The following is a 26555-nucleotide window of genomic DNA, read 5'->3' as shown; positions in this document are numbered from 1 at the left end:
TCAGGCATTATCCTCAACTGTGAGCCATATGTCACACCTCTTATGCCTTTAGTTCAGCACAGGTAACCAAAACACAAAAAACATAACACATCAAAGGATTAACAAAGGATTGTGCTGGTGAGATTATAGCCTACGGGAGAATGAGGAGATTATCTATGTTTCTTAATTAATAATGATAAAATACATTATACCAACAAAAATAAACAAATATAAAAAAGAAAAACAAAAATGTAACATAATGACATATGCCAGTTATGAGATAAATCTAAAAATCAAATTCATATTTTCGTGTGTTAAATGTAGTGCTTCACTGAAAACATGGACTGTCATATATGTGCTATTTGCATATGAGTCCAAAAACCATATGTGCATCGCCTGTATGTGAATTCTACATGTGAAATGTTGTTTGGCTCATGACATGGAAATTGCTGTTGCTGAAAGTGCATGTAAATATCTGAAAACCAGATAAATTACAGGATAGGTTCACAATTTTTCAATTCTGTCTTAAAACAACAGTCAGGTGCCCATATGAAAAGTGAAAGAGGTTTTCCTTGCTCTAACCATTCCTCCTGTTCATACTGGCAAATAAAATATCTCCTTTAAATGTGCTTTCAGTGTAAGCATACAAAATCCACAGTGTGTGAATATCATAGTCAAAAATGCACTACAAAGTTTATTTGAAGCTTAGATGATGCTTCAGCAGTCTCAGTTAGTCATATCAAATGGATATCAGTCACATTTACAGTCTGTGTAGCATCAAACACCTCTGTGTGTGTCCCTGTTGAGCTGTGGTGGAAATGTAGGAACAAAAAGAGGTCAATTGAACTAAGAAGATGGTAACATTAAAAGTTATCTACTTCGCTGAGAGAAAATAAACGGTGTAATGGACATGTGACGTGTGGCTCGACTGAATGGGCAGGCAATAGAACAGGTAGGGACCTTCAAGTACCCGGGCATGAAAATAGACAGTCTCTGATCTTTCTCCCAACACACTGACTCAGTGTATGAGACATCACATCCTGGTTCAACTTCATCTCTGTTAAGAATAAATCAAAGCTTTCCTGGATCATTAACCAAGCAAGTAAAATGACAGGCACCACCCAAACTCAATCATCACTACTCTACCCAAGCAGTTGATAGAAAAGCCAACCTCATCACAAAGCATCCCTCCCACCCCCTGCACAAGTCTTTCCAGCTACTACCATCAGGTTGCTGTTATTTAAAGCCCCCTTGGCCAAAAAACACATGCCAGAGTTCCTTCATTCCCACTGCCATAAGCACTTTAAACATACAAGGTGGGTACTTTTGGTGGGTACTTTTACATACCCACCTTGTATGCACCCATAACATGTATATATTCTGCCTAAGTTATTTATGGTCTATATTATTCTGTTTTTAGGAGGATGTTTTTTATATCTGAGTTTTGAATTGTGAGCCACATCTAAGATGATTCTCTGTCACATTAGACAATAAAGTTTCTGAATTTGAAGTACACAAGTAACTGATTACTGGCTAATATTTCATTATTAAATCATAGCATTAATACACTCAAGAATAGACTATGATAATGTGATTTATGGTTCAGCAGCCAAGACTGTGTAGGCAGACCTGCAGCAGGCACATGCTCTGAGGATTTACCTTGTGATCCTTACTGTACGATGAGACAGTATAAATGCCACTTTTTGCTCCCTAGGAAGCAGATAATGACTAACTAGATTTATCTATATTAATCAAAGGGACAGAAAGACAATAATCCAACTAAGAGAGTTTTGGAGGCTTACTGGGAGTGGGGAAAAGAACATAAAACAAGTTTTGGGTTTGCGGGCAAAGAGATAACAAAACAAGTGAAAGTACATGACAATGAATTCTGTCTTATTGTGCTGTTGCCGTTGAGACATTAGGAAAATAAATACAGTTAAGAGTTTTACATATTTAGAGACTCAAGGTACCGAGATTATGTACACCTTTTTACAGATGGGTCAAAGGATCCATTATCAGAAGCAACCGGGGCAGCTGTGGTGATTCCCAGTTGCCAGGTTGGGATCAGATGAATGTTTACATGATTGAATTACAATTCTTTTAGCATTGGAGTGGGTGGAAGAAGAGGGAAAACAGGATCAAGTATCAAAACAGGAGCAGGCTATAATCATCAAGATTAAATATATGAAATGATGTTTACTAATTCAAGGTTAGTCAGTCAAAGTTCATTTGAGTACCAGATCATTTAGGGATTGTGGGAAATAAAAATGCAGACAAGCTAGCAAAGGAGGTCAAGAGAGAATTAGTGGATATCATTGTTAGACTGTCAGCATTAGAGAGAAATAATTAGGCCATGGCAATAGTATTGGGATAGAGAAGAAATGATATGAAATACAGAATAAAGGGGGAGAGGAAACAAATTGTGAAAGTAACAGAAAACAACAAGTAATTGTTAGCAGGTTAACAATTGTTCATCTGAACAGCACACTATTCATATTTGAAGACAACCAACTAGTCATTGTGAACAGTTTTGAGGGAGATAGACAGAGGAGCATGTCATGATTTCATGCAGGAAATATGAGGAGGAGAGAAGAAGAATGATGACGTGTAGGCTGGGGAGAGTGGAAACGACCATTAAGGATTTCATTGAATGTGTGGACAAGGTGAAAGGTAGGAGGATGGTGTTTGGTTTCTTTTAGAGAAAATGGATTACTTTTTCGGAATGTTTAAATGCTATCAGTGATTCTTGAAGTTCTACCTTTAAAACCATTAACACTTGTAGCCAATGCATTTACCAAGTGTGGCAAACTGGGTGCATGATCTCTGCTTTATACTCAGTTTGCAATTAAATAAAACACTTGTAGAAAAAAAAACTGTAAACATTGGTCTCTACATGCTATACTATTTTGCCAATTGCCTTTCCACACTGACACACTTGAAAACACTTTTTGAAAATAAGTTCACTTACAAATCAGAGCTTTAGCATTAAGTTGTGATGTCGATGAAGTCTTATGGTCAGACCCACAAAGAGGACGAGATTTAGCTTTATTTTTTTCTGTTCTTTTTTTCCCTAACACAAATGTTTTTGTTTTTTTCTTTTGTTGTTTGAGGAGTATTTGTTTGAGACATTGATAGTTTATGTTCAGAATACAGATCCATACTATACACATTTGGATACCTGTGTGTATGTGTGTTTACTATATATATGGCAGGACTTTATCGCAAACTGCCCTGCACATGTTCTTCATTTATACTGTCAGTGTGTGTGTGTGGTGCTTTGTATGCTTATTCAAATGATGGTTTGTGTATACTGTATTGATGCAAAAACACATTTTGAAGAGTTTTGCAAAAATAGTTTGCTTTTCAAGAATGTTTTGCTGGTTTGGTGTAAAGTTTTATGGTTAGTGTGTAGAATTTTGCAAATTAGCCTATAGTTTCCAAGACATACCAACCAGAAAAAACTGTAATAAGGGAGACTCTCTAGACTATAGCAGGGGTGTAGACCATACGACCCACCAGTCAGAACTGGCCCACCAGTGGGGTCCAATCTGGCCCACTAAATAACTGCCAAGTATGAAAATTGCAGAAAGATGATTCCAAATGTTCTGGTGCTTCAGATATTGTTCCCCCCCACCCTGACCAGAAAACAATTCTGATTAAAAAAAAACAACATATTGTGATAATATTTAAAACATCAAAAAGTGAACATTGTGGAAAATGTTAATCAGCAGCTTCCATGCAAAATAATCTGTAAATAGAGAATTTATTGTAAGACATGTATTTATATTACAAGTTATTATGCAATTGTTTTACTTTTTACGACCCACTTGACATCAATTGGGCTGTATGTAGCCCTTAAACTAAAAATGAGATTGACACCCCTGGACTATAGTGATAGCCTAGTAGGAGCAATTTAAAGGCTGATACCTGATTCTTTTATACAGTCTATGGCTCATACGTGCTTTAAGTATAGACTGTATTAAAGAAGAAGAACGCGAATCAGCCGCACAACACCGTAACGCAGCACGTAAGGCACACAACACTGTGACGCGGCACGTATGTCACCGCCCCCGGCGTGAAGTTTTAGGGAGTCCCGATCATACAAAGTCAGACCTGAAGGCTTCAAGAATGTCCTCTGTGCACGTACAAAAGGTATTTAGATGGCTGTGAATACCATTTATGTGTAGTTATCAGTGACATTAGAGTGGGCAGCCTGTGCCGCAGCTGTAGGTTTAACAGTTTTAACAAAAAGTGTAAAATCTGAACAGTGACGTTAGCTCTTAGCTGCTTCTAGCTGTTAGCTAACGTTAGGTGGCCTAGCTAAAAAATGAGCAGCTAACCGTAACATTAACCTATTGGCTTATATGTAGTAAGTTCGTTAACCTTAAATCTGGTTGTTAACGCTAATCCACTTGACGGTGTGTCAGCTACATGCGTGATTAAGTTAGCCCCCATTAACGCGAAGAGTAACGTTATGTAGGAGCTGCGGCTGGATGCAGACTGGATATGCTAACTAGGCTAGCTCAGGCTAACACCATGTCATAACAAGCTCTTCAAGTAGAGTTACTGTTAGCCAGGTAACTTGAGATGTTGGTTACGTGTGTGTGTGCATAGTTACATAATTAAACTAACTGTGATGTTATATTAGTGAAATGTGCTGTAGCGTGACGAGGAGCCTTGTTTATGTTTGTTTAAACGGGCATGACGGGCTTCAGATGTTTAAACACTGTCAATACACGGACAATAAAAGTCCTGAGTTTTCAGAGGGCAGACAACTTTCGAAGAAGGCAATGAAAGCTTCTGCACAAATTAATATACGGGCAGCTAAAACGATACTAAAAAGATAAGGGCATCTGTCAAAGTCAACAGTTTTGCAGATGTGCGTTCGCATACAAGCATGTCATGATTACACTCACTGACCTCTTTATGAGGTACATCTGTGCAATCTAGGTTAATCCATCAGCTCTGCTTTAAATTCTGCATTATATATTATACATTTTCAGTTTTTTGTCGACATTGTCAGGAAAAGTGATAATCCTACTTTATGTTTATTATTGAGGTCAAGATGGGTGATGGTGATGTATTAGGGTGCATTATGTATAAACTTCATAAATGTAGAGTTTTACCTAATGTAATAGCCGGTGACTCTATATCTGCTAACTGAACATACCTTCTATTTGTTTAGCTTATTCTAATTGGTGTACTTTTATTTTCTATTTAAAAATATTTAAATACCTCTTTAGATTATCTTTCACATCTTATCTTGATGCGTTTTATGTTTATTGTAAAGCACTTTGAATCACTTTGTTGTTGAAATGTGTTATGTAAAAATAAATTTGCCTTGCCTTGCAGTTTTAGCATAAGTGTACCATGGAAAACTCGGGCAGGTCTTACCGGACTAGGCAAGGTGGCTGGGAGAGGGGATCACCATCAGAGAAGGCAGATAGCTGGAGGAACCAGGACCAGGGTAGAGGACAGAGCTTCAGACCACATGGAGGTCAGCAGGACAAGAAGAACCACGGTGGGCCGTCCTGGGCCAGCCCCAAGAAGGGTGGAATGGGGCCCTTAGGTTATTCCCCTGGAGGATTCCGAGGTGGTCACAGCCCCTTGCAGATGGATGATACCCGGTGGTTTCCAGGTCATGAGGGCAGCGGTGGCGGTCGAGAAGATAATTGGAGAGAGCGCTCGCAGCAGCAGCACTGGAGGAGGAATACCCAGGGAGAAGGTCCAAAGGATGATAAGGAGCAGTGGAGGAGAGACGACTCTGATGGCGGGGCTAATAAACCAGGTGAGAATTTAAAACTCAGACTCAGTGAGGGAAAACATGGGACACTTGCAGTGTTTTTCATACCTGAAAAGTATAGAGTGGTAAATAAAAAAAATGGGTGCACTGTCATAGAGCTGCATTAATTAGAGGTCAAATGAGTCTGCAACTATTTTCATAATCAATGAATCGCAAAAATGCCAAATAATTGGTTTCAGGTGCTGTTCATTGTTGTTCATGAAAATAAATTGGATATCTTTGAGTTTTGGAATGTTGGTTGGACAAAGTAAGACATTTGATTACATCATATTGGGCTCTAGGAAATTGTGAGGGGCATCTTTCACAGCTTTTTGATGTTTATAATCAAAAAAAGAATTAGAATATTAATCAATTATGAAAGCAATCATTACTTGCAGCCCTATACTGTGATGAGACATATATGAGCCTGAGTCTTAATTTAAGACATGGCTGTACCACACTGTCCACAACATAAACACAGTTAGTTAGTCAGTTAACACCATCTCTGAGACTTGGTCAACAAATCCTTAAGGCATTTATTACTTCTCTCTAAAGGGAGAAGACGGAGAAACCGAAACAAGAGAAACGTTTTTGCTGAAGAGAATAGGGGCCTTATGATTGAAGAGTCCACGCTCTCAGCCAAAGAGCTGCAGAACCTTCGGCAGGCAGAGAGGCGACTGAACAGAGAAGAGATCTACTCCCTGAAGAAGGTACATGCACCAAATATACAGCCTTACATATACATATATATTTGCATTGATACTTAATGTTATATAACATAGGCATTCTTTCTCTAATTAGAGGTTATAATAGGTATGAGATGCATTAAGATGTTGTCAACAATGTCATTTGTTGCAGCTGTTGTCTGACTTTTAAAAATGTTTTATATACTTTTCTTTTTCTTTGAATTGGTTCAGAAATCTCACCACAATCCCGGTGCTCTTTACACCTGCACTCTGTGCGATATTCTCCTGGAATCTGTGTCTGAAGCTTACAGGCATATCAGAGACAAGCGGCATAAGAAGAGGGCCAGGGTGAGAGATGGTCTTATTATACTAACTATCAGTAGTATGCTCACAGTTTTATATTTGTAGACTGATGACACCATTATGCACAAACTGTGGCATAAAGAATGGACAGGTACATCATTGTTAAATTAGTCTTTGTGCTTTGACAACTGGGATGAACACCTGTTATGTTTGTGTTTATAGGAGAGGCAGGAGCAGGTGATGCTGACCGAGATTCTGCCCCCTGGCCCAGAGCAGATCAGTGCAGTCAATGCTGCACTTGAGGCTATTGTCCAGGAACATGGGATGAATGACGTGGACGTAGAGAAGAGACAGTCTGTTGTCTCTATCATGCAAGAGCTCCTTCAGTCCGTCCTGCCTGGTGAGCCACATAAGGACAGAGACATGATCTAAATTCATGCTGACAGAATTAGCAAGCTGACTTTTAGCTGTTATACTTTTCATCATTTCATTATTCAGTGTGTAATAGGGGTGTCACGATTCTCCAAATCCTCGATTTGATTTGATTTTGATTTTAAGGTCAGGATTCAATTCGATTCTCGATCTTCTTTTTTTGGGGTCCTTTTAGCACAGATGCCTATGCCGTTTTAGACTAGTCATGAGTGATACAACCTCCATCAGTTGTTTGCAATGTACCACACTAAGGCCCTACTGTCAAAATTAAATAATTTATTAGCAATATAGTTTAACAATAACTTCCATAGACATCACTGAATAATTAAGTGTCTTAACTGGCCTAACAGTGTCCTAACTGGTGAACAGTAACACCTCTGGTGCTACAAATACCCCTATAGCGCTGTATAGTGTCTCCTCTATCAGCAGTGTGTTTAGAGGACGCAATGTTGCCTTCCTCCGTTGATTTCGAAGGTCGAGATTGTGACATCATTTCGATCGATATTCGATTTACAGTCTAGATCATGACACCCCTAGAGTGTAATGTTTTATTTTTAATAACATTTGTCCCTTTCTCTCATATCTGTAGAGATCAGGCTCAGGCTATATGGATCATCTTGCACTAAGTTTGGATTTAAGGATTCTGATGTCAACATTGACATTCAGTATCCACCTCATGTGAGTAGCCCAGTGCGAGTTCGATTGTGTATATTTTGTTTATTAATTAATCTTTTTTAATAAAATAAAGACCAGAGTAATAAAAGTAAGACCCTTCCTGACAGGAAATAGAAAGATATTCTCAAGTTTTAAGATTCAATTCACAAGATGCGGTTCAAGATAATACGACACTGTAAAGTTACTTAACCGAGCTTCAGGATCATTCAGACTGGTGCTTGATATAGTATTCAAAATGAATCCGCTCCAGCAAGAGTTACTGTGGTGATCATAAAAATATTTGCTTGGTTGTTTCTTGGATGTTGTGTTTTGTAGGACACACCCTATTATGTTTTCTTTTTATATTATATTTATGTTGTATAAAGGCTTTGAAATGTATTCACAGATGCATCAGCCTGACGTCTTGTTGTTGGTCAAGGACAACCTCTCTAAGTGCCGTGAGTCACCTCTCTTTCATTTCACTGCAAGACTCAACAGTTTTTCCTGAATATAAATTCCACCAAAGGGAAGTTTGCCATGTGGAAGACAGTCATGGTTGATGGTGTAAATTTAACATGTCTTGTTGTTTTCTCAGCTCTTTTTGTTGATCTGGAAGCTGATTTTCATGCCAGGGTACCTGTAGTAATCTGCAACGAAAAAAAGAGGTGGGTAGCCCCTACAGTTGTGTATTTACTGATATTTTTTTTTTTTTTTTTTTGCATATTGAAATCATGAATTAATCTCAGTGATTTAGAAAAGCTCAGAAATCATGACTTAATGTATACATGTTGATCATTATTCAGAACATAGAATTACCATGAGTTTCTAACCAATATTTTTCTTACATAAAAAGGGGGAAAGTTGCTGATGTCAGTGAGGCATGAGATATGCTATTTCATGCACAGGGGCTTGAAATTTAAACTGTTATTTTTCCCCACAGTGGCTTAATCTGCAAAGTAAGTGCAGGGAATGAAAATGCGTTCCAGACCACCTCCTATCTTACTGCTTTAGCCAGTAAGGAGCCTCTCCTCCCTCCACTGGTTCTGAGCCTCAGACACTGGGCCCGGGTAAGTTCCCAGTTGAGACACTTAAATATTGATCACTTAAACCAAGCAACAAGTTACTCTCCCTGTCTGATTTTATCTACAAAGCACCATTAATGCTGCTAAATGTTATTTTTGACATCTGTTCTTTTTGCTGCTGGTTTAGATTTGTCAGATTGACCGTGCAGAGGAAGGTGGGCTGCCACCGTACGTCTTCGCCCTCATGGTTATCTTCTTTTTACAGCAGCGCAAAGAGTCCCTCTTGCCCACCTATCTGAACCAAGAGGTGTGTTTCTTTTTATCTTGTGCCTCCATTAAAAAAATATTCTATTAGTTTAGCTTTCAACTTCTTGTTTGTCAAATTTGCCATTTTTTATGGAAACTCTTCTAATCATTTTATTTTCTTTTTAGATTAAAATGTTTTCACTCAGCAAGCTGGCAGACTTCAATCTCGTGCATGTAGATGATGGATATTTACACTGGGCTTACACCTCTTCGTCCAAAGAATCATCACAGCCAGCAGATGGCTCGGGTATGAAGGGAAAGGTAATCATGACCCCACAAAACAAATATTTTGTCTGAGGAACAAAAATCCTTCTCCTCATGTTTATTTTTGTCCAAGTTACCTGGCTGTCATAGTCTGTCACTTAAAATAAATTGTGAGGCATCTAAAACATAAGACTGCTAGAATGAATGTATTCATCACATGGATGTAGAAAAAGGACAAAATGTGAACTGTTAATTGGGAGAATATTTACTAACTAATTCATGAACGTTTATACCATAAGTGTGTCTGATGTGTTTATCTGCAGATTCCGCTGGTATTTCCAAGCCCTCACCCACCTGTGCAAGTCGGGCTTCTCTGGGTTGAAATGCTTCGCTTCTATTCACTTGAATTCAACATGGCCGACAATGTCATCAGTGTACGGACCAGTGTTGTCCTCTCCAGAGAGACCAAAGACTGGCCCAAAAAACGCATTGCTGTGGAAGGTCAGAAAATTCATCATTTGTAGTGTTACTGAAATGTCATTGCTTTAGTTAACAGCATTTGTTAGGATTAATGTTGGCCATCATCTTCACTTCTGCTTAATGTTTTAAAGGTTTAAATACTTGTTCATGTTTTAATTGTTGCTAATATCTGTGTTTAGATCCCTTTTCTGTCAAGAGGAATGTGGCCCGCACAGTCAATAGCCAGCAAATGTACGAGTACATCCTCCACTGCCTCAAAACCACATATAAGTACTTTGCACTGCCACTCAACACGCCAGCTGCTAATCACAGGACAGATGCGCAGAGGGGACCTACTCAAGGTGCAAAGGCTAAGGATTTTAAAGAGAAGGACGGATGCCTGTCAGATTTCAAGCAGCTCAGTATTAAGTCACAAAATGCGAGTCAACCTAAAACTGAAGAAAATGGTCCTGAAGACTCTGATTGCATTATTGAGGAAGAGGAGGAAGTTGAAGAAGACAGTGACTCAGATGGGGACAAGGAAAAAGTGGACATGGGCAAAAGCAGCCTCTCTGAAGATGAGGAGGATGAAGATGTGGATGTGGACACACATATGAGACACCACTTGGACAGCTTGACCACAGAGGATGAGGACATTTTCCTAGTGGACGAGATCTCAGGGGAGGAGCTTTTGTCTGATGAGGAGGGTCCAGATTTGGATACACCTGGTTCAATGGATGAGGACGAGGAAGAGGAGGAGGTTCTGGCAGCTGCCAGTCTCTCACCTCCAGAGGATACAATTAAAGATGAGAACCCTGAAAATAAAAACCAAAAACAGACCAGACGGTCCTATGAATTCACCAGGCAAGCGTTTACACGAGGCAAGGTAACTATAGCCTCAAATGTGTCTTTGTTTTACATGCAGTGATTCTATCTGCTTCTTGAACAGCAAGGTTCCATAACATTGATTTGAAACATAACAAAGTTGTTATGGCAAATAAGCTTTTGTGCATCACGTAAACTTTTCAATCTCTCCTAGTCACACATGGTGGTGTGCAGCTTGTGCAAGCGTGATGGGCATCTTAAGAAAGATTGCCCAGAAGACTTTAAGAAGGTGCAGCTGGATCCCTTACCACCAATGACACCTGAGTTTTCCAATCTCCTGAACAAAGTCTGTGAGCAGTGCTACAGTAAGTATTCTGTAAAAGTATTTTGAATGGGCATCATATGTTACTTTCTTTTCACCAAACTCTCTGCACGAAGTTGTCTTTAAGTGCTCGTTTCAACTTGATGAATGCCACCTGTACATGAGTGGCTGCACTGTTGTGGTAGTCTCCTTAGTTTCATTCACCAAAGGGTTTCTATTAAGAGTAAAAAAGAAGAATATCTAACCACAGAGCTTCAAGTCTTGACAAAATTACAACATACTGGTACAGGTGTCATCAAAGCAGAGATGAGCAGCAGCATGACATAAATAAATGAGAAATGGTTTGAAATGTGGTGAGGTGCTAAAGCAAAATAGCCGTTAACGAGTGCTGATGTCATCGCAGTCAGTGTCTGCAGGCAGAGCCGAGGAGCAAATTCTGGACACTACTGAGTTTTCCCATTGTTGTGCATAAATAGCCAATATTTATGTTATTTTCATCTCTAAGTGTAGTCATGTAACTTTTACTACTGGGCTTGTTTGTAGTTGAACTCTTTTCATCATTTTTCCCTTAATTGGCTCTTAATTGCCCAGTTAGTGTGGAGGGCATCGTGGTTACTATCTGGTGTTAGTTTTATTAATGTGCTACAGCTGTGGTCTCCTTAAATATGTTAAGTGATACAAATAGTTTAGTACAACCAGAGGGAGTTTTTCCTACAAGAAATTACCTGCTAAGCTTGAGAGAGTTGTATTTGATTTAGATTGAAACATCTGCAGGTAAATAGCTTTATTACTTTTAAGTATACTACAGAAACACCTAATAAATGTCCTACCAGCTCACATTTATGTCTTCTACAAAGTCTACAATAAATCCCCTGAACTACAGATCCTCTCTCCTGTTAATATCCGTATCTCCTGATCTCTATTAAAACCATTTAACTTTCCAAAGGCCTTTATTACTGTGCATGACTTCTACAGCAGGTCTGGACCACTTGTGAATTCATAGATGTTAACTAATAAAGAGAATAAGTGAATGTCACATTCTCATAAATTACTCACATGCCACTTGGGAGCAGATCAGTTCTTATGAGTGGTTCTTGCATCCTGCCCAGAAGGGATTAAAGGTTTGAGCTGATCAATCTGTGTTACTTGTGATTGAATAATTCTTGCTCTCGGCTTGGTTGAATTATCACAAAATATTTTCAAGTACTTTTCTTACTCTACTCACAGTGCACTTGCAGTATACAGATTAAATACTCTGCTACGTATGTACGTGTACATTTTCAAATCTGACCTGGTGTTTGGTTGGTTTCCTTTCAGCGGACTTTGCACCAGATGAACTGGAAGTGAGTGTAAGAGAGCACATCCTTAAAGATCTGGAGATCTTTGTCAGACGACAGTTTGCTGGTGAAGTAAACTAGCATCACTTATTCTTTTTAAACATTGTCTGGTGTGATAATTTGTTTTATTGACTTGCCCATTCACCACCAAGATGTTTTTTTGATGGACAGGTGCTCGGCTACAGCTGTTTGGATCTTCCAAAAATGGTTTTGGCTTCAGACAGAGTGACCTGGACATCTGTATGGTGCTGGAGGGACAGGAGACCATGGATGTATGTTACACTTTTATCACACTTGCATGCAGTCATCTAAGAAGGCACCTGCCTTTTCAGTTCAGTTCAACTTAATTTATCATTGTATGCAGCAGCTCGCTACCCAGACATTGGCTGCACAACTAATTTGAAGTACTGAGCTGTAATTCATAAAATATATATTTTGTCTTATTTATTTTTCCCTATACAGGATGTTGACTGCATCAATATAATTGAAAGCCTGGCAAGACTTCTGAAGCGACACCCAGGTAAGAAATGGCAGACCTTTATTACTGATAAATAAAACATGTATTTCATGTACTAATAGTGCATCATTAGTTATTAATGAATTATTTTAAAGGCTTGCAGCTCATTTCTAGTTTCAGTTTAGGTCATGTCAACAAGTTATCTTTTGGAAAGTTAATGGTCAAATAATGTTTGTGCGGTAATTCTGTGATTAAGTGAAATGGAATGTAGAGCAAAAATAGTATCTGTTTAATGTGTATCCATATCTGCACTTTGCCAAAAGATCTGAAGAACATCCTGCCCATCACTACGGCAAAAGTACCCATCGTGAAGTTCTTCCATATTCGTACCGGCCTGGAGGGAGACATCAGCCTCTATAACACGCTGGTAGGGACTTCAAAATGCTCTCCGTTTTATTTTCATGTGGTCTAAATATCTTTCAGTATGCCAGGTGCCAGGATTTCACTGTACAATAAAAAGTATACAAGTCTCTTAAATTGACAATCTTGGGTTTTAATACAAACATTTTCATTCTCAGGCCCTGCACAACACACACCTGCTAGCATCGTATGCTGCTATCGACAGAAGAGTGAAGATCCTCTGTTACGTCATGAAGGTTTTTGCCAAAGTGAGCGTGCTTTACAGACTCATAGCCAAGCTGTCTATACATGCCTTCAATGTCGCCATCCGCTGTGTTGCTGCGCATTACTTTATTACCGTCATTTTTTCTTTTTCGTCCCATTCCAGATGTGTGACATTGGGGATGCTTCACGTGGGAGCCTCTCCTCTTACGCGTACACCCTCATGGTACTTTTCTTCCTCCAGCAGAGAGACCCACCAGTTATCCCTGTGCTGCAAGAGGTACACATGACTTTTTAAAATGTTATTTTATCTCCCCTGTGTGAAAGAATACTTGTATTTTAGTTAATAGTCCAGTTTATACTGTAATTTTCCCATGATTTAGATGTTTTCCAGTCCAAGTACCAACAGGCTGCAGGCTATTTAAGAGCATTTTATTACATCATAAATAGATTTAACTTTGTAGCAGTCAGTTGTGTTGGGTTAAAAACAGTCCATCTATACATGCAACTCTCTCAAGCTTAAAATAATATATCTTAATATCTCAAACTCTGTTAATGTGTGTGTTTGTTTGTTGCAGATTTATGATGGAAAGAAGAAGCCTGAGGTGTTAGTGGATGGCTGGAACGTGTATTTCTTTGATGATTTAAAGTCACTTGTGAGTATTGTGTATTTCTACATATTTTTGTATGTGTGGATGTTTCACACAGTGTCTTAAATAAGATTCTTGTCTTCCTCAACCTGCAGCCCAGCCGCTGGCCACATTCCGGGGAGAACACTGAGACGGTGGGGCAGCTGTGGCTCGGCCTGCTCCGCTTCTACACTGAGGACTTTGACTTCAGAGAGCATGTTGTCTGCATCCGTCAGCATGCCCGCCTCACCACTTTCAACAAGCAGTGGACATCCAAATACATCGTCATTGAAGGTCAGCTTGTTTTACCGAGTGTTAAGACAGAATGTGTGAAAGTGTGAATTTTGGATGTGAGTCAATGGAAAGACAGGAGAGGTTGTGAAGTGGCCCGGAGCAGCATGAATTGAGACAAAGATGCATCCTTGTTGGCTAAATCTGTTAATATGAGTCAACATTTTTGTGCTTGGGGCCTGTCAGGCAAATCAATGGAGGAAAATAACAGGAAGGACTGGAGTTCATGTTGGCTGGTTGTGGCAAGAAAACACAAACCACAAAGGTCCAGCAGTCAAATTTTGCATGAATTACGTGAGGCAAAAATCTGTTTTGCCCAAACTCCTGCAATAAAAACAGATCTAAATCATTTGAAAGAGTAACATGGAAAAAGTTGGTAGTGTTCTGGTTTAAACTTGTTTCCCATCCAACTGCACAAGCTGTTGAAACATGAACGTTCTGCCACTTTGATGATGTTTGATTATGATGGTTGTGTTTGTTTCTCTTCTCTGTTCATATTACAGATCCGTTCGACCTCAATCATAATCTGGGTGCCGGTCTGTCCAGGAAAAGTATGTTGATTTCTTTATGTTTTCTATCTCTCAAAAGTATATTCATGCATTCTTACATTTCCTTGCTTGATTTTCATCAATACAGTGACTAACTTCATCATGAAGGCTTTCATTAATGGCAGAACAGTGTTCGGCACACCAGTTAAAGTCTTTCTTCCTCAGTACCCCAGTCAAATGGTTGGTATTTGCCGTCGAAACACCATATTTGTATAATGTGGTGGCATTACCTAAGCACTGACACTGTGATTTGTCTGTACTGCTTACAGGAGTATTTCTTCGATCCTGAAGTTCTCACTGAGGGAGAGGTGGCTCCCAACGACCGCTGCTGCCGCATCTGTGGCAAGATTGGCCACTTTATGAAAGACTGTCCCATGCGTAAGAAGTGGGTATCGTCACCATCAGTGTTTTACTTTAAGTTTAAGTACTGTAGTAAGACATAAATGTTTACGTTGTCTTGTGGATAATATTGACCCAGGTCCAGGCACAGGCGGGACTCAGAGAAAAAACCAGAGAACATGCGAGACAGGATGGATTCTGGAGAGGATAAGGACCCGTTCAAACACAAGGGTGAGCACTGGAGGAAAAGAGATGCACTGGAGATACGCTGCTGCTACTTGTGTGGATCAAGCGCCCACATCAAGAAGGACTGTCAGCTGTATAGAAGCCCTGCAGGTTGGTTGCACTGTTAACTATTGCATTTTGATTTTGTAGTTCGAAGAGATTAGGGGAAATATCGGTAGCTTCCTTTTATAATCTTTTATTTTTGCTTGGCAGGAAATGTGAAAATGGAAAGCTTTCCTTCAGCTTCAGGCCACCTGAGGAACTTGAGAGAGAGGGAGAAACAGGTAAGTCTCACATTTGTAAAAAAGGATTATGCTATTTCAATCTAATTCTCTGCCACTGACTGACAGCTAACAGCAATGCAAACCTCTACATCTGTGTGCCTGTGTACCTTTTTTCCAGGGTTCATCCTTACAAGAAGAGAAAAAGAAGTGGAAGCAACAGAATGTGATATTAAGTCCACAAGCAGGTATATACTCAAGATTTGTCACTTAGACCTCAGTGTATAGCCAATTTAACATTTAAGTGTTATTCATTATTTTACATTTTTTTAATATTAGAACAAGTACTTATGGAAAACTTGTGTTCAATTTTTTCAACACAGGCAGTTTTTTAATGTAGTTGAGGTCAAGGAATGTGAAAACTATATCTGTTTTCCATTCAGGATACCACACTTTGAATTATTTCTCCCCACGTCATGCCTCAAGCCCAAAATCCTGTTTGAACCATTTTATTGACGCAAGATCGTCTATATACTTTCTACAGAATTAATAGTTCCTGTAAAAACTTTATTTTTTCTTTTTTGTATTTTGGATCAACTGACTTGTCTAGGGTTGGTGAGGACAGAGAATGAGAGCAGAGAGGGTTTGCAGCAGGTTCAGGTCCATCCTTCTTTCTCTGGACAGAGCAAATGGCCTCTTTTATTTTGGCTAAAGTTTTGTACTTTGCTCCTGTTATTTGTTGCTATCTATACAGTCCAGAAAAATGTTTTGTGACACCTGTAACCTGAAATGATTTTGTGCAAATAAAGCAGTAAATGAAGCAAATACAGCTCTCAGTTTATCAGGATGAGGAGATAGGTCTTGCTTTGTCATTTTAATTGTCAAAGTGTATTTTTAAAAATACACTTTGACAATTGCTTTATCGGCTAAAATGATTGTGTTGTGTGTTTCAGTAACCTGCCGAAATTTGGGTCGCTCTGGTCACAGGAAGAGCCCGGTGGAATGAGCAGCGTCTGTTTGGAGGCAGTGGCTACACAAACCACGAGGTTCTCCTCTTGTCCAGGCAGATGGCGACCCGAGCCCAGAAATCTGAATGAGACTGTCGGGCCAATGGAGCCTGTTAAAAGCCAAAGCCAGGACGCCTTGACTTGAAGCCATATAGGGCCTTTTATGTGTGTGTGTGTGTGTGTGTGTGTGCGTGCGTGTGTATGTGTGAGTGTCTGTGTCCATGCCCCCTCCCCCACCAACACGCACCTCCTCAGAGGAGCTTTTTAAGGCTGTCATTTTAAATTCACAAGCCATTATGCATGCACCTCATGTCTTTGTTTACTTACACTGCCAGTCAAGTTTATTTTTAAACTCATTGCATTTCAAGCAATGCTAATGTCAATTCAGTGTAAATTCTAAGTCATTGAGAAGAGTCTCTCACATGACTTACAGTAAAAAGCTGATAGCTTGATTCCATTTAGGTGTCTGTTGCAGACAACATACCATGTATTTTCATTTGATACTCTGTACCTATACATTTTGACACTGTATAGGTGAAAATGTCCTTACAGTCAGGTAACACTGCTGCAGCTGTAAGACAAAGACACATGGTAATAAAAGAGACATCAATTAGAAAAGTCAAGATTTAGGGTACAGTATATTCAGTTTAACTCAAAAGAGATGAGCACATCTCTCTAATTATATGTGATTTACAATGAATTTACAAATGTGTTCTTTGAGATTTAATCAAATCATTTATAGGTTGTTTAAAAACATTTGAATGGCAGTGTACCTTTCGTAATGGCCAGATCTTTTTTTTTTTTTTTTTAAATTGAATTACTTTTAAATTGATTGTCCTCTGCACTGACGTCCATCAGTCCGTCTCTCCTTCAGCTTTGAAAGCAGCTCTAATTACAGAAATACTGTGTCTGTATTATGTGTTTGTGTTAGAGTAAACCACAGTGCAGATATTTGTTCAGGATCATAGTTCTATTTTTTTGCGACTGTTGATCCACGCCTATTTTATAGATGCATACTGCCCCTCAACTGCTTGTAACTTTAGGACAGAAGGATTGAAATGTATTCCTCAGCTGACCCTGGTGTGTAATAATAACCTTTGTGCAAGAACTTGGTTGAGGAAGTGTGGCAAGAAAGTTGACGCTTAATAATGCCGGTATTTAAGTAAAAAAAAAAAAAACTGATATAGTTGAGCTGATGGCATACACTGCTGCACACACTGCTGCACACACTGCATTCACTCACACCTAACTGGAGGTTATCTCAATTGGCTCAGTGGAGAGTATAATGTATTTATTTCCCACAAAGGCTACATTTTGTCGTAATGGTGCCACAGATTGGTAGCTGCACTGTGTGAGGGTCCACGCCCTTGAATTATGTTGCTGCTAGATGATGTCTGAAAGACCTGCTAATCATTCAACTTCTTCAAATATGGACTGTCTGGCTTTACTGTTGTCTTAATATGGTTGAATTTTATAAAAAGATTGTGTTCAGTGTATTGTAATCCATTTTTTAATTTTAAAAGTAGCCTCGTTTCATGCCAGCCTTACTATTTTTGCTTCTGTTGTGTTTTGACCCAAACGGGAGGTTCAGTTTGTTATTAAGGAACCCCAATCCTGCCAGGAAAGGTTGGCTCAAAGAATTCATTAAACTGAAATCCAATCCTAGTGTGGAACATTGTCCTTGAAAGTTTTTGTACAACATATGAATGGAGATAAAAATATTAGTGCATTTATAAAAAACAATTTACTTTTACAATCAACTCCATTGACTATTTCTCTGTTGCACAAAATATTTTACAGCAACCATAGTTGTGCACAGAAATATCAGTCAGGTCTTATGAAGTCGACTCATATGATGGATAGAAGATTACATATCTAAATTTCTTTATGGTTTTAATGCTTCTGTAACTAGGCAGTAAACACAAGTATTGCAAGTGCTCTACACATGAAATTGATATTTATTCAACGTCATTTATGGTAAGACTTGTTATTTTTACAGTTAATCTCAGCCACTTCACCCTTGATCACTGGATGTTGTGTTGTAATGTTAATTTTCTCAGGAAGACCTGCACACCATACAGAGAATAGCATGGTATTTAGAAAAAAATCAATTACTGAATTTGTAAATGGTAGTTTGACCCCAAAAAAAACAAAGCAAATCCTGCATGTATGGTTGAAATCTCTGGAGAAATCTAGTGGACTTTTTATTCTCAATCTCACTGATTATAAAATAATCGATCAACACACATGTATTCAGGACTTTCATTTTTTTTTTTTAGCAAGTACTTGTTTCAAATGTTTCAGTATGATTATTGATATAAAATATATATAAGCCAAGTACTATTGGGTTATGCAACAGAAGCTCTCCCCACCCCCAGCCTTTTATATGAAAGCTCATTGGCTTGATCACCCGTCCGTCATGATGTCCGCTATTCTCATTGGACAAGCCGCCAACTTGGGGCAGTTCCCTGCTTCTTTTCATAACTTCGTCGTTCAATGTTGTGATTCCAACTGTAGCAACATGTCTGCCTCCATGGTGCGAGCGACCGTCCGGGCGGTCAGCAAAAGAAAGATACTGCCTACAAGAGCCGCGCTGACACTGGTGAGTAATAGCACGGGGATATGAAGTCATAAGATAGACCGTTCAGCTGCGTTATATGTGATGATTCAGAGAGCGGCGGTTGAGCAGCGTTACGTTATCCACAGTTAGCTTAGCTGGCTAACATTTGTGACGTGAATAGCGTGCCCTGGTGTTATGGCGAAGTCTATCCCCCCGTTGATATGTGTTCCCCCTCTTCCATAACCCCCAACCAGTCGTCTTCTGGAGTTGCTTAACCTTAATCTAATTTTACCGTAACCCCCAACCAGCTAACCGTAACCATAATTAAACTCTTACCGCGGATGTTGGGTGGGATTTATCAGTAGGGTGACATTCTTCAGAGAGGGGTACAGACTTCGAGATAACACCAGTTTACGGATATGTTCATGTTTACGGATGTTCACTTCTATGTGATTATAATAAAACGTATCACTTTGGTGGCAATAATCTTAAAGTCGTCCTTGGCTTAACTAAATGCTTGTCATTGGCATTGTACGATGGTTAGCTAAGCTGTTGAGCCGTTGTTTGGTAATATGCCACCGACTGAGGTAACTGCCACTGTATTTCAGTTCTTTAACAACACACAACACGTCAACATATCTACCATGATGTTAAAAACAGCAACATTAAGTAGTTACAAAGGTAGAAACAGTGATGTGAAAGACTGTGTTGTTGTTTTTATATTAAAAACATGCCACAATCGGTTGTTTCCGCAAAGGATGTAAAAAGAAAAGTAGATTTCCTTATTTTCAAAAAACCTTAAATTATTTTAATAATGAATGTCTTACACGGTAAATATTAATTTGGCCATTTTTATCGCACCTTATTAGTCGTATCGCCAACAGGATGAATCCACATTTCTCCACGTATTTAACTCAAGTACATTTTATTTAAATGGCTTGTTTTAAGCATCCACACACATGATGATAATAATGGGACACACGTTTAACACACAGTAGGATGATCAAAGCGGGTGGTTTCTAGCTGTTTTGACCACAGTTTACATAGTGTTTAGACACAGACTGAATATATTGTGCGCACACAATGACTCAGCACTTTCTCCACTGAGGATAACGGTATAAAATAGCAAGATTTTATAATGATGATAATGTGATGTATTTAATTTGTTTCTTTTCTTATTTTAATACATATGTTTTATAAAAGATCATCTTTATGCGTGTTGGTTTTGTCAGAAAGGATGCTTATGTTTCAGTTTTAACTAGATATTGACCAAGAAGTTCCACACCACAGACATGTTTATTGTTTGTTTGAATTCGACAGCTAGTTTTGAGCCCCGTAACGATGTGACGAACTATAAAGGTTTTTGAATCTTAAATCATTAGCTGTCGGATTCAAACAAACATGTCGGTGGTGTGGGACTTCTTCTGAGTAAACGAGACAGATAAAACACAAGCAAAATGTTTCAACACCACAAATTTAATCAGGCACCTGGATGAGTAACACAAGGAGGAGCATGCCGAGTTTAAGAAAGGGAGAGTGGACAAAGAAAGACGAACATCAAAACAGATGATAAAGCAAACAGTAAATTAAGAAGTTATTTAAATAAACATATTGCTCCCTCACGTGATCGGATCGGTGATCGGTTTATTTAAACTCACTAATCGGTGATCGGCCCCAAAAACCTTGATCGTGTAAAGCCTAATTGTCAAAATGTGATCTATCAATATTCATTACATATCCTTGTCACAACCACATTTAAGGGATCACTGCAAAAATAATGTGCGATTATGTTAAAATTCTGTATAATATTATCAGCCAATATATCTAACAGAGCTATTTTGCTGTAATAGTATATATACTATAGTAATATATAATATCAATTATCAAAATATGATTGGCGTCCAAAAGCCTGAAACCACTTGTCAAGATACTTATATTTTGCATTGTTTTTCAAATGTAATACAGTCATTCACCTTGGTGTGGACTCGACAAGTTTGTTCTAAACCTGATGATCCATTTATCTTAAAAACAGAGTGGTGGTACAGAGTCGGTTCAGTGCAGGTGTCAAACTCCAGAATCGGCCAAATACTCCAGACTTAAAAATATTCCCACCACCCGTGTTTCACCTTTGGTTTGATCCTTACATTCAACGTTCTGTTACTGCAGTGACACTCAAACTTGGATTCATCAGTGAACAGGACTATTTTCCAAGTCATCTACTGTGAAATTCTGATATATCTCAGCTCATCTTAAGCATTTTGCTTTGAAGTGGTTTATAAACTGCGGTTTGTCCTCTGAGAGCACTTCAAACCAGCCGTCGCACTTTTACTGATTGGAGTCTTTTTTCTTTATTTATCAAATTCAGTATCTGTGATGAAGTTTTTTTTTGTATCTTTCTGGGAGCAAAGTTTGATTCATTGATCTCCTGATGTTTTGGTCACTTTTAGTCTGCCTGATTGTGCTTTGAATACAACCAATCAATTAGAGCTTCCATGGACCGCCTCCTTAGAAAGTTTTCTAAGCAATATCTAGCCATGATTTACTGCTGAGAAAACTACTTTTTTGCTTAAAATAACAGTTTGACACTTTCACTTGGTTCTGATGTCATGTTTCCCACCACACAATGCTTCTTAGTAAGCAATAATCTGCTTGAAACTGGAGGAAGCTATGAGTTGAGTTACTTAAACGAGGCTCCGATGAGTAGATCTGATCCATGTGAGTGTCATCATGGAGGAAATCTGACCTTTCATACAAAGAAGTTGAGTTGGTCAGTGCCTCAAATGTGCTTATACAAATACAAATGATGCAGAATCTTAAATATTTTCTCAAATATCCTCAAACTTTATGATTATTTGCAGGTTTACATGAAAATATTTTCATATGTGATCTCAGACTCTTGGACTCACTGGAAATTCATTTTTTTTTTTTTCATATAAAAAACCCCCAAAAAAAACAGACCCGAATTAATAAATGTACAACCAAACGGACACAACACAATTTACAATATGATACAAACTATTGCAGTTTAATACAACATAGAGAGAGAGATAGTCTTTACTCTGGTGTCAGGTTTGATATTCCCACGCTGGATGAATGCAGATTTTAGCGGCCAAGTGGCTAACTTCTGGTTAGCGCTCTGCTAACTTAAATTGGGATAAATAAATTTAATTGTGCGGCTCTTCTAGACTTTCCAAATATAATCAGACCAAATGTATCACAATCTGATGGTGAAACGAGTGACGCTCAAAACAATTTATTCACCGTTTTTACAGCCACTATTTCGACAGTGTTTTTGTAATTACTGTCACTGCAAGGAGGGGGAGACAAAAGTCCTGCACTGCAGCTTTAAAGTGACTGAAATAGTCTGTCAGGTAGAGTCATGGTTTGTTGTTTTGGGCGGGATGGAAACACTGGGGGTGAATATCAGTCTGACGAGATAATGTACGTGTTGTTCTGAGCTGATAAAAAACGTGTAGTAGTGGATTGTCCTTCAATTTTGAGGCAGCTGTAGTAGACGTCTCAGTTAATAAAATACAGTGTTAAATTAAAAGATGGAAAAGTAAAAGAGAAAACAGCAAATAAAGTGTTTATTGTAAGATTTGGAATAAAAAAAGGAAGATAAAATAAGGGAGGGAAGAAAATGGAAAAATGTAATATCTTTATAGTTAATTTACACTTTCATATATATTTTTTTTCTATTCTTCTTTTTTCAGCTTCCTTCTATCTCTCTTTTTTTCTTTTTTTAAAAAACATTTTTTATATTAATTTTGCATTTTCCCTTTAAAAAAAAAAGAAAGATTCTGGGTAAAGTTATCCTTCACACCTGTAGGGCAACAGACACATCCTAAATATACATTTTAACAAATTGCACTTAACTTAACTAAAATAAGTTGCAGAACTACAAAAATACAGGTTAAAGGTTAAAAGAAATAAGAATATAAAATCTAGTGTAAAAAGCTCATACTTGTATTATTTCTGTGATTTATAGGAGTTAAGGTGTTTGTCTCCTCTGAACATTTGGCCGTGGGTATAGTTATGAAACAGGCTGTGACACAGTTTAACACATGCTGATGAATGTCCCGGCTTTACGGGATTAGCACCATGATGTGGCAGATGTAGTTCACCACCCTCTCCTAAATGCCTCCAAACCTACATCCTGTCAGGTACAGTCCTGGAGGTTATTAGTCTACACTGTAGGTACTGATTTCAGGCTCTACACAACAGGACAAAAGAAATGATAAAAACATGTCAAACATCTCTCATTTTCCATTTTCAACGACAGAACAAGTGACAAAATTAAATTATGAAATAAAATAAAACAATTTTATAAGACATAACTGGAGACCAATGCACGCAACAGAAAATAAAAATGCTTAAAGATTGTGTTTAAAAAAAAAAGTAAACAAAATGACTTAATAAATCAAATTAAAACATCAAAAACAAACACAATAGAATCAAATTAAAAGACTATAAACTATTTTTTATTTTATCCATGTTCTTGTTTTTGCTATGTTTGTTTTTCATGTTTTTTAAAAAACTAAACATATAGAAAAAGGTGTTACACGCTATTTATTGCAGATATGAGGTGTAATCTTTTGTCTTCTGTTGTCTTTTTCTTCTTCAGACTCCAGCAGCTGTGAACAAGATCAGGTGTTTGTTGGACGGAAAGCCAGAATTTGTGAGTAACCGATACAACCAAGAGTCACTGAAAGTTCATATCAATAAACAGCAAATGTGTCTCTATCTCTTTTGAAAATGGCAGCAGGGTGCAGCGTTGTTCTCCACCTGAGTCTTAAATGAGTCTTTATATCCTTTGAAATGCCTTGTTGTTGAAATGTGCCTTAACAGGGAGTAGGGAATGAGTGGATCAGGGGCTGATTTCAGACATGGCCACAGTGTCACCTTTTTCACTGATGATATTAAAGTTTAATGTAAAGCCACTTTTTAGAAAAATGAGGCACTTTTGTAAAATCTACTACAACATTAGCAAATACTACTCTGCTTATAACAGGAGTAAAATCTGCCTTACGACTGCTGGATGTTTGTAAAATTTGTGCTTCAAGATGATGTTGACTGTTGCATTAAAAAGTGTGGCTAAAGTTAACCACATTGTAACATTGTAAGGTGATTAGACGCTAATTAAAACATACTAATGATATCTTTCTGCCAAGTAGTCATAAACCCAACTGCAGTTTGATTGATATTACTTGGAATACACAATAAAAACAGGATTTATAAAAGGAGATATGTTTGGTTTTTTTTCAAACAAACACGATTTATCTCTTTAGGTGTTCTTTCAGGGTAATATGATGTTTTCCTTTGGACTAAAGTGCTTGACAACTACTGTAAATGTGCATATTTGTCTTACAGCAGAGTAGATGTAATGAAATGAAGTTTTGGTGGATGAATTACAGTAAACGTTAAAGCTTCTCTGGCTCTTTACAGATCGGTCTAAAGGTGGGAGTGAGAACACGTGGCTGCAATGGACTGACGTACACACTGGACTATACTAAAGAGAGGGACAAGTCTGATGAGGAGGTGCTGCAGGATGGTAAGCTGTGTTTTTTTAAAACCATAGTTAACATGTGGATTATTTTGTTTATGAATAAAGATGGAACAGATCAGAGGGGCAGCTTGTTTGTAGCTGATGTGAGACCGCTTTCTGCTAGTGACTTATTTTTGAAACTACCACTAGGGGGTGCCAAAGTGTACACAGTTGTTTTATGGGCATGACTCTTTTTTACCATAATGGAAAATCTACAAAATCCTGACTGATTATTGACACTGAGGTTAAAACACTGTAATAGTGATAGCTGTGCTGTGGTGGCTCTCTTGCAGGTGTGAGGGTCTTCATAGAGAAGAAAGCTCAGCTGACCCTTCTGGGAACTGAGATGGACTTTGTGGAGTCAATGCTATCCAGTGAATTTGTCTTCAACAATCCCAACATAAAAGGCACGTGTGGCTGCGGAGAGAGCTTCAATATCTGAGTGTCACGGAGACTCCGTCCTCCCCCAAACCCTCCCTGCTCCAAACCCTGTCCCATCCAAAAAAAAGACTGAGAGACCTAGTGTTGATGAGGGAGTTGGACATGAGGTAATCTCTGAGATGTGGACGTGCCTGTGTACTCGCCACTGCTGTTCCTGCAGACCACTCACATTCACACATCCTGAGTAAGCATGTAGATGCTTAGAAGGGGTTTTCATACAACTATTGCAGCTTAATTGATTTTAGGTTCTCATTATTCTTATGACAGCTGCTTCTTTTTATTCTCCATCTGAGATCCACTCCAGACCTTAGAAAGGACCTTGATAGCAAAGTGTTTTTAATTTTAATGTATGGCTGCCATTTTACTTATATACGCACATTATTTTCAGAAATTCAGTCAAGTAACATCAGGATGTCTTTGCAGGAAATGGTACAACATGGCCCAAATACATCCTCTATGAAGCTGACAGCTGAGCAGGTTCTTGAAACATTTGATACTATTAAGTATATTGTTTTTAGGTTTTTGAATCAATCTACCAAAACCCAGATGTAACAGGCAAACAGCTGTTGACTAAACACACTGTAAGACAGTGTGCCGTCATACAGTCACGTACCAACAGTATACAGAAGTGGACGAAGTTGAGTGTCTTGAAACTGCTTTATTCAGTTTGTATAGTCTTTGAAAATACAAAAGTATATATTTATCTCTCTGTGTAAATATAAAGAATGTAAACCTTTGAACCACACAAACGCACAAGTAAAAAAAGCAACGCACAAAACAGGTATCCCTCACATAAGAGTACATGAAGTTTATGTTGGTTTCTTTTTGCTTGATTAAAGGCAGACTTTGTATAGACTGTGTGCTCTAAAGATTTGTAACCTGTGCAATATGTCTGTGTACATATGATAATAAAGAAATAGATAAATCAAGACATTGTACATTGTGTGGTTACTGTATTATTGTGTTCAGCCAGTTGTTTTTTTGTTTGTTTTTTAAACTTTATTCATAAAATTAATTGATAAGACAAAGACAAAAATGAGATGCAGTAAGTACAACCAAATGACCTCATAACACTACAACACAATTTTACTATAACTCAAAACTGATCAATATCACCTAAATATTCCTCTAAATCTTCTAAAACGTCAGGGTAGAGTTTAGACCACATGTTTTTTTTAATTTATTTTTATAATTTACATACTTTACATATTTTTTAAAGACTGCATTCATCAAAACAAATTCAATGTAATCAAAGTGTTAAACATTGTGAAATGAAATTAAAGAAAATACAAAATAGAAAGGACAAAACAAAAATAAATAAAATGAAGGCAGAGCTAGGCCTATTTGCTATAAAGAGACA

At 38.1% G+C, this 26555-nt stretch overlaps 2 protein-coding genes across 2 annotated transcripts; both read left to right on the top strand.

Moving 5' to 3' along the window:
• The first annotated feature begins 4035 nt into the window (after positions 1 to 4035).
• Positions 4036 to 17236, top strand: tut7 (terminal uridylyl transferase 7). Its single transcript, XM_053324672.1, has 29 exons — positions 4036 to 4131; positions 5332 to 5767; positions 6317 to 6471; positions 6679 to 6795; positions 6973 to 7150; positions 7772 to 7860; positions 8243 to 8294; positions 8432 to 8501; positions 8777 to 8903; positions 9046 to 9165; positions 9291 to 9425; positions 9692 to 9869; positions 10028 to 10713; positions 10867 to 11017; positions 12292 to 12378; positions 12483 to 12583; positions 12774 to 12831; positions 13092 to 13195; positions 13347 to 13436; positions 13556 to 13669; positions 13968 to 14045; positions 14135 to 14312; positions 14813 to 14860; positions 14946 to 15037; positions 15127 to 15242; positions 15336 to 15532; positions 15635 to 15705; positions 15824 to 15890; positions 16596 to 17236. Exons 2-29 carry the CDS (start codon positions 5350 to 5352, stop codon positions 16646 to 16648), a joined length of 3930 nt encoding a protein of 1309 aa, XP_053180647.1. The 5' UTR covers positions 4036 to 4131; positions 5332 to 5349; the 3' UTR covers positions 16649 to 17236.
• A 1922-nt stretch (positions 17237 to 19158) lies between these two features.
• isca1 (iron-sulfur cluster assembly 1) lies at positions 19159 to 26118 on the top strand. Its single transcript, XM_053324716.1, has 4 exons — positions 19159 to 19251; positions 23834 to 23887; positions 24655 to 24760; positions 25048 to 26118. Exons 1-4 carry the CDS (start codon positions 19171 to 19173, stop codon positions 25194 to 25196), a joined length of 390 nt encoding a protein of 129 aa, XP_053180691.1. The 5' UTR covers positions 19159 to 19170; the 3' UTR covers positions 25197 to 26118.
• The last annotated feature ends 437 nt before the right edge of the window (positions 26119 to 26555 follow it).

The sequence above is a fragment of the Scomber japonicus genome, chromosome 9 (genome assembly GCF_027409825.1).
Source record: "Scomber japonicus isolate fScoJap1 chromosome 9, fScoJap1.pri, whole genome shotgun sequence".
Classification (NCBI taxonomy): Eukaryota; Metazoa; Chordata; class Actinopteri; order Scombriformes; family Scombridae; genus Scomber; species Scomber japonicus.
The sequence above is the reverse complement of the archived record's forward strand: the minus strand, read 5'-3'. Positions and strand labels throughout refer to the sequence as shown.

Coding starts and splice junctions, on each gene's coding strand:
- tut7 (XM_053324672.1), top strand. CDS start 5,350: ATGGAAAACTCGGGCAGGTCTTACCGGACTAGGCAAGGTGGCTGGGAG. Junction 6,796..6,972: donor GGCATAAGAAGAGGGCCAGG/GTGAGAGATGGT, acceptor TTGTGTTTATAG/GAGAGGCAGGAGCAGGTGAT. Junction 14,313..14,812: donor CAAATACATCGTCATTGAAG/GTCAGCTTGTTT, acceptor TTCATATTACAG/ATCCGTTCGACCTCAATCAT.
- isca1 (XM_053324716.1), top strand. CDS start 19,171: ATGTCTGCCTCCATGGTGCGAGCGACCGTCCGGGCGGTCAGCAAAAGA. Junction 19,252..23,833: donor CAAGAGCCGCGCTGACACTG/GTGAGTAATAGC, acceptor TTTCTTCTTCAG/ACTCCAGCAGCTGTGAACAA. Junction 23,888..24,654: donor TGGACGGAAAGCCAGAATTT/GTGAGTAACCGA, acceptor GGCTCTTTACAG/ATCGGTCTAAAGGTGGGAGT.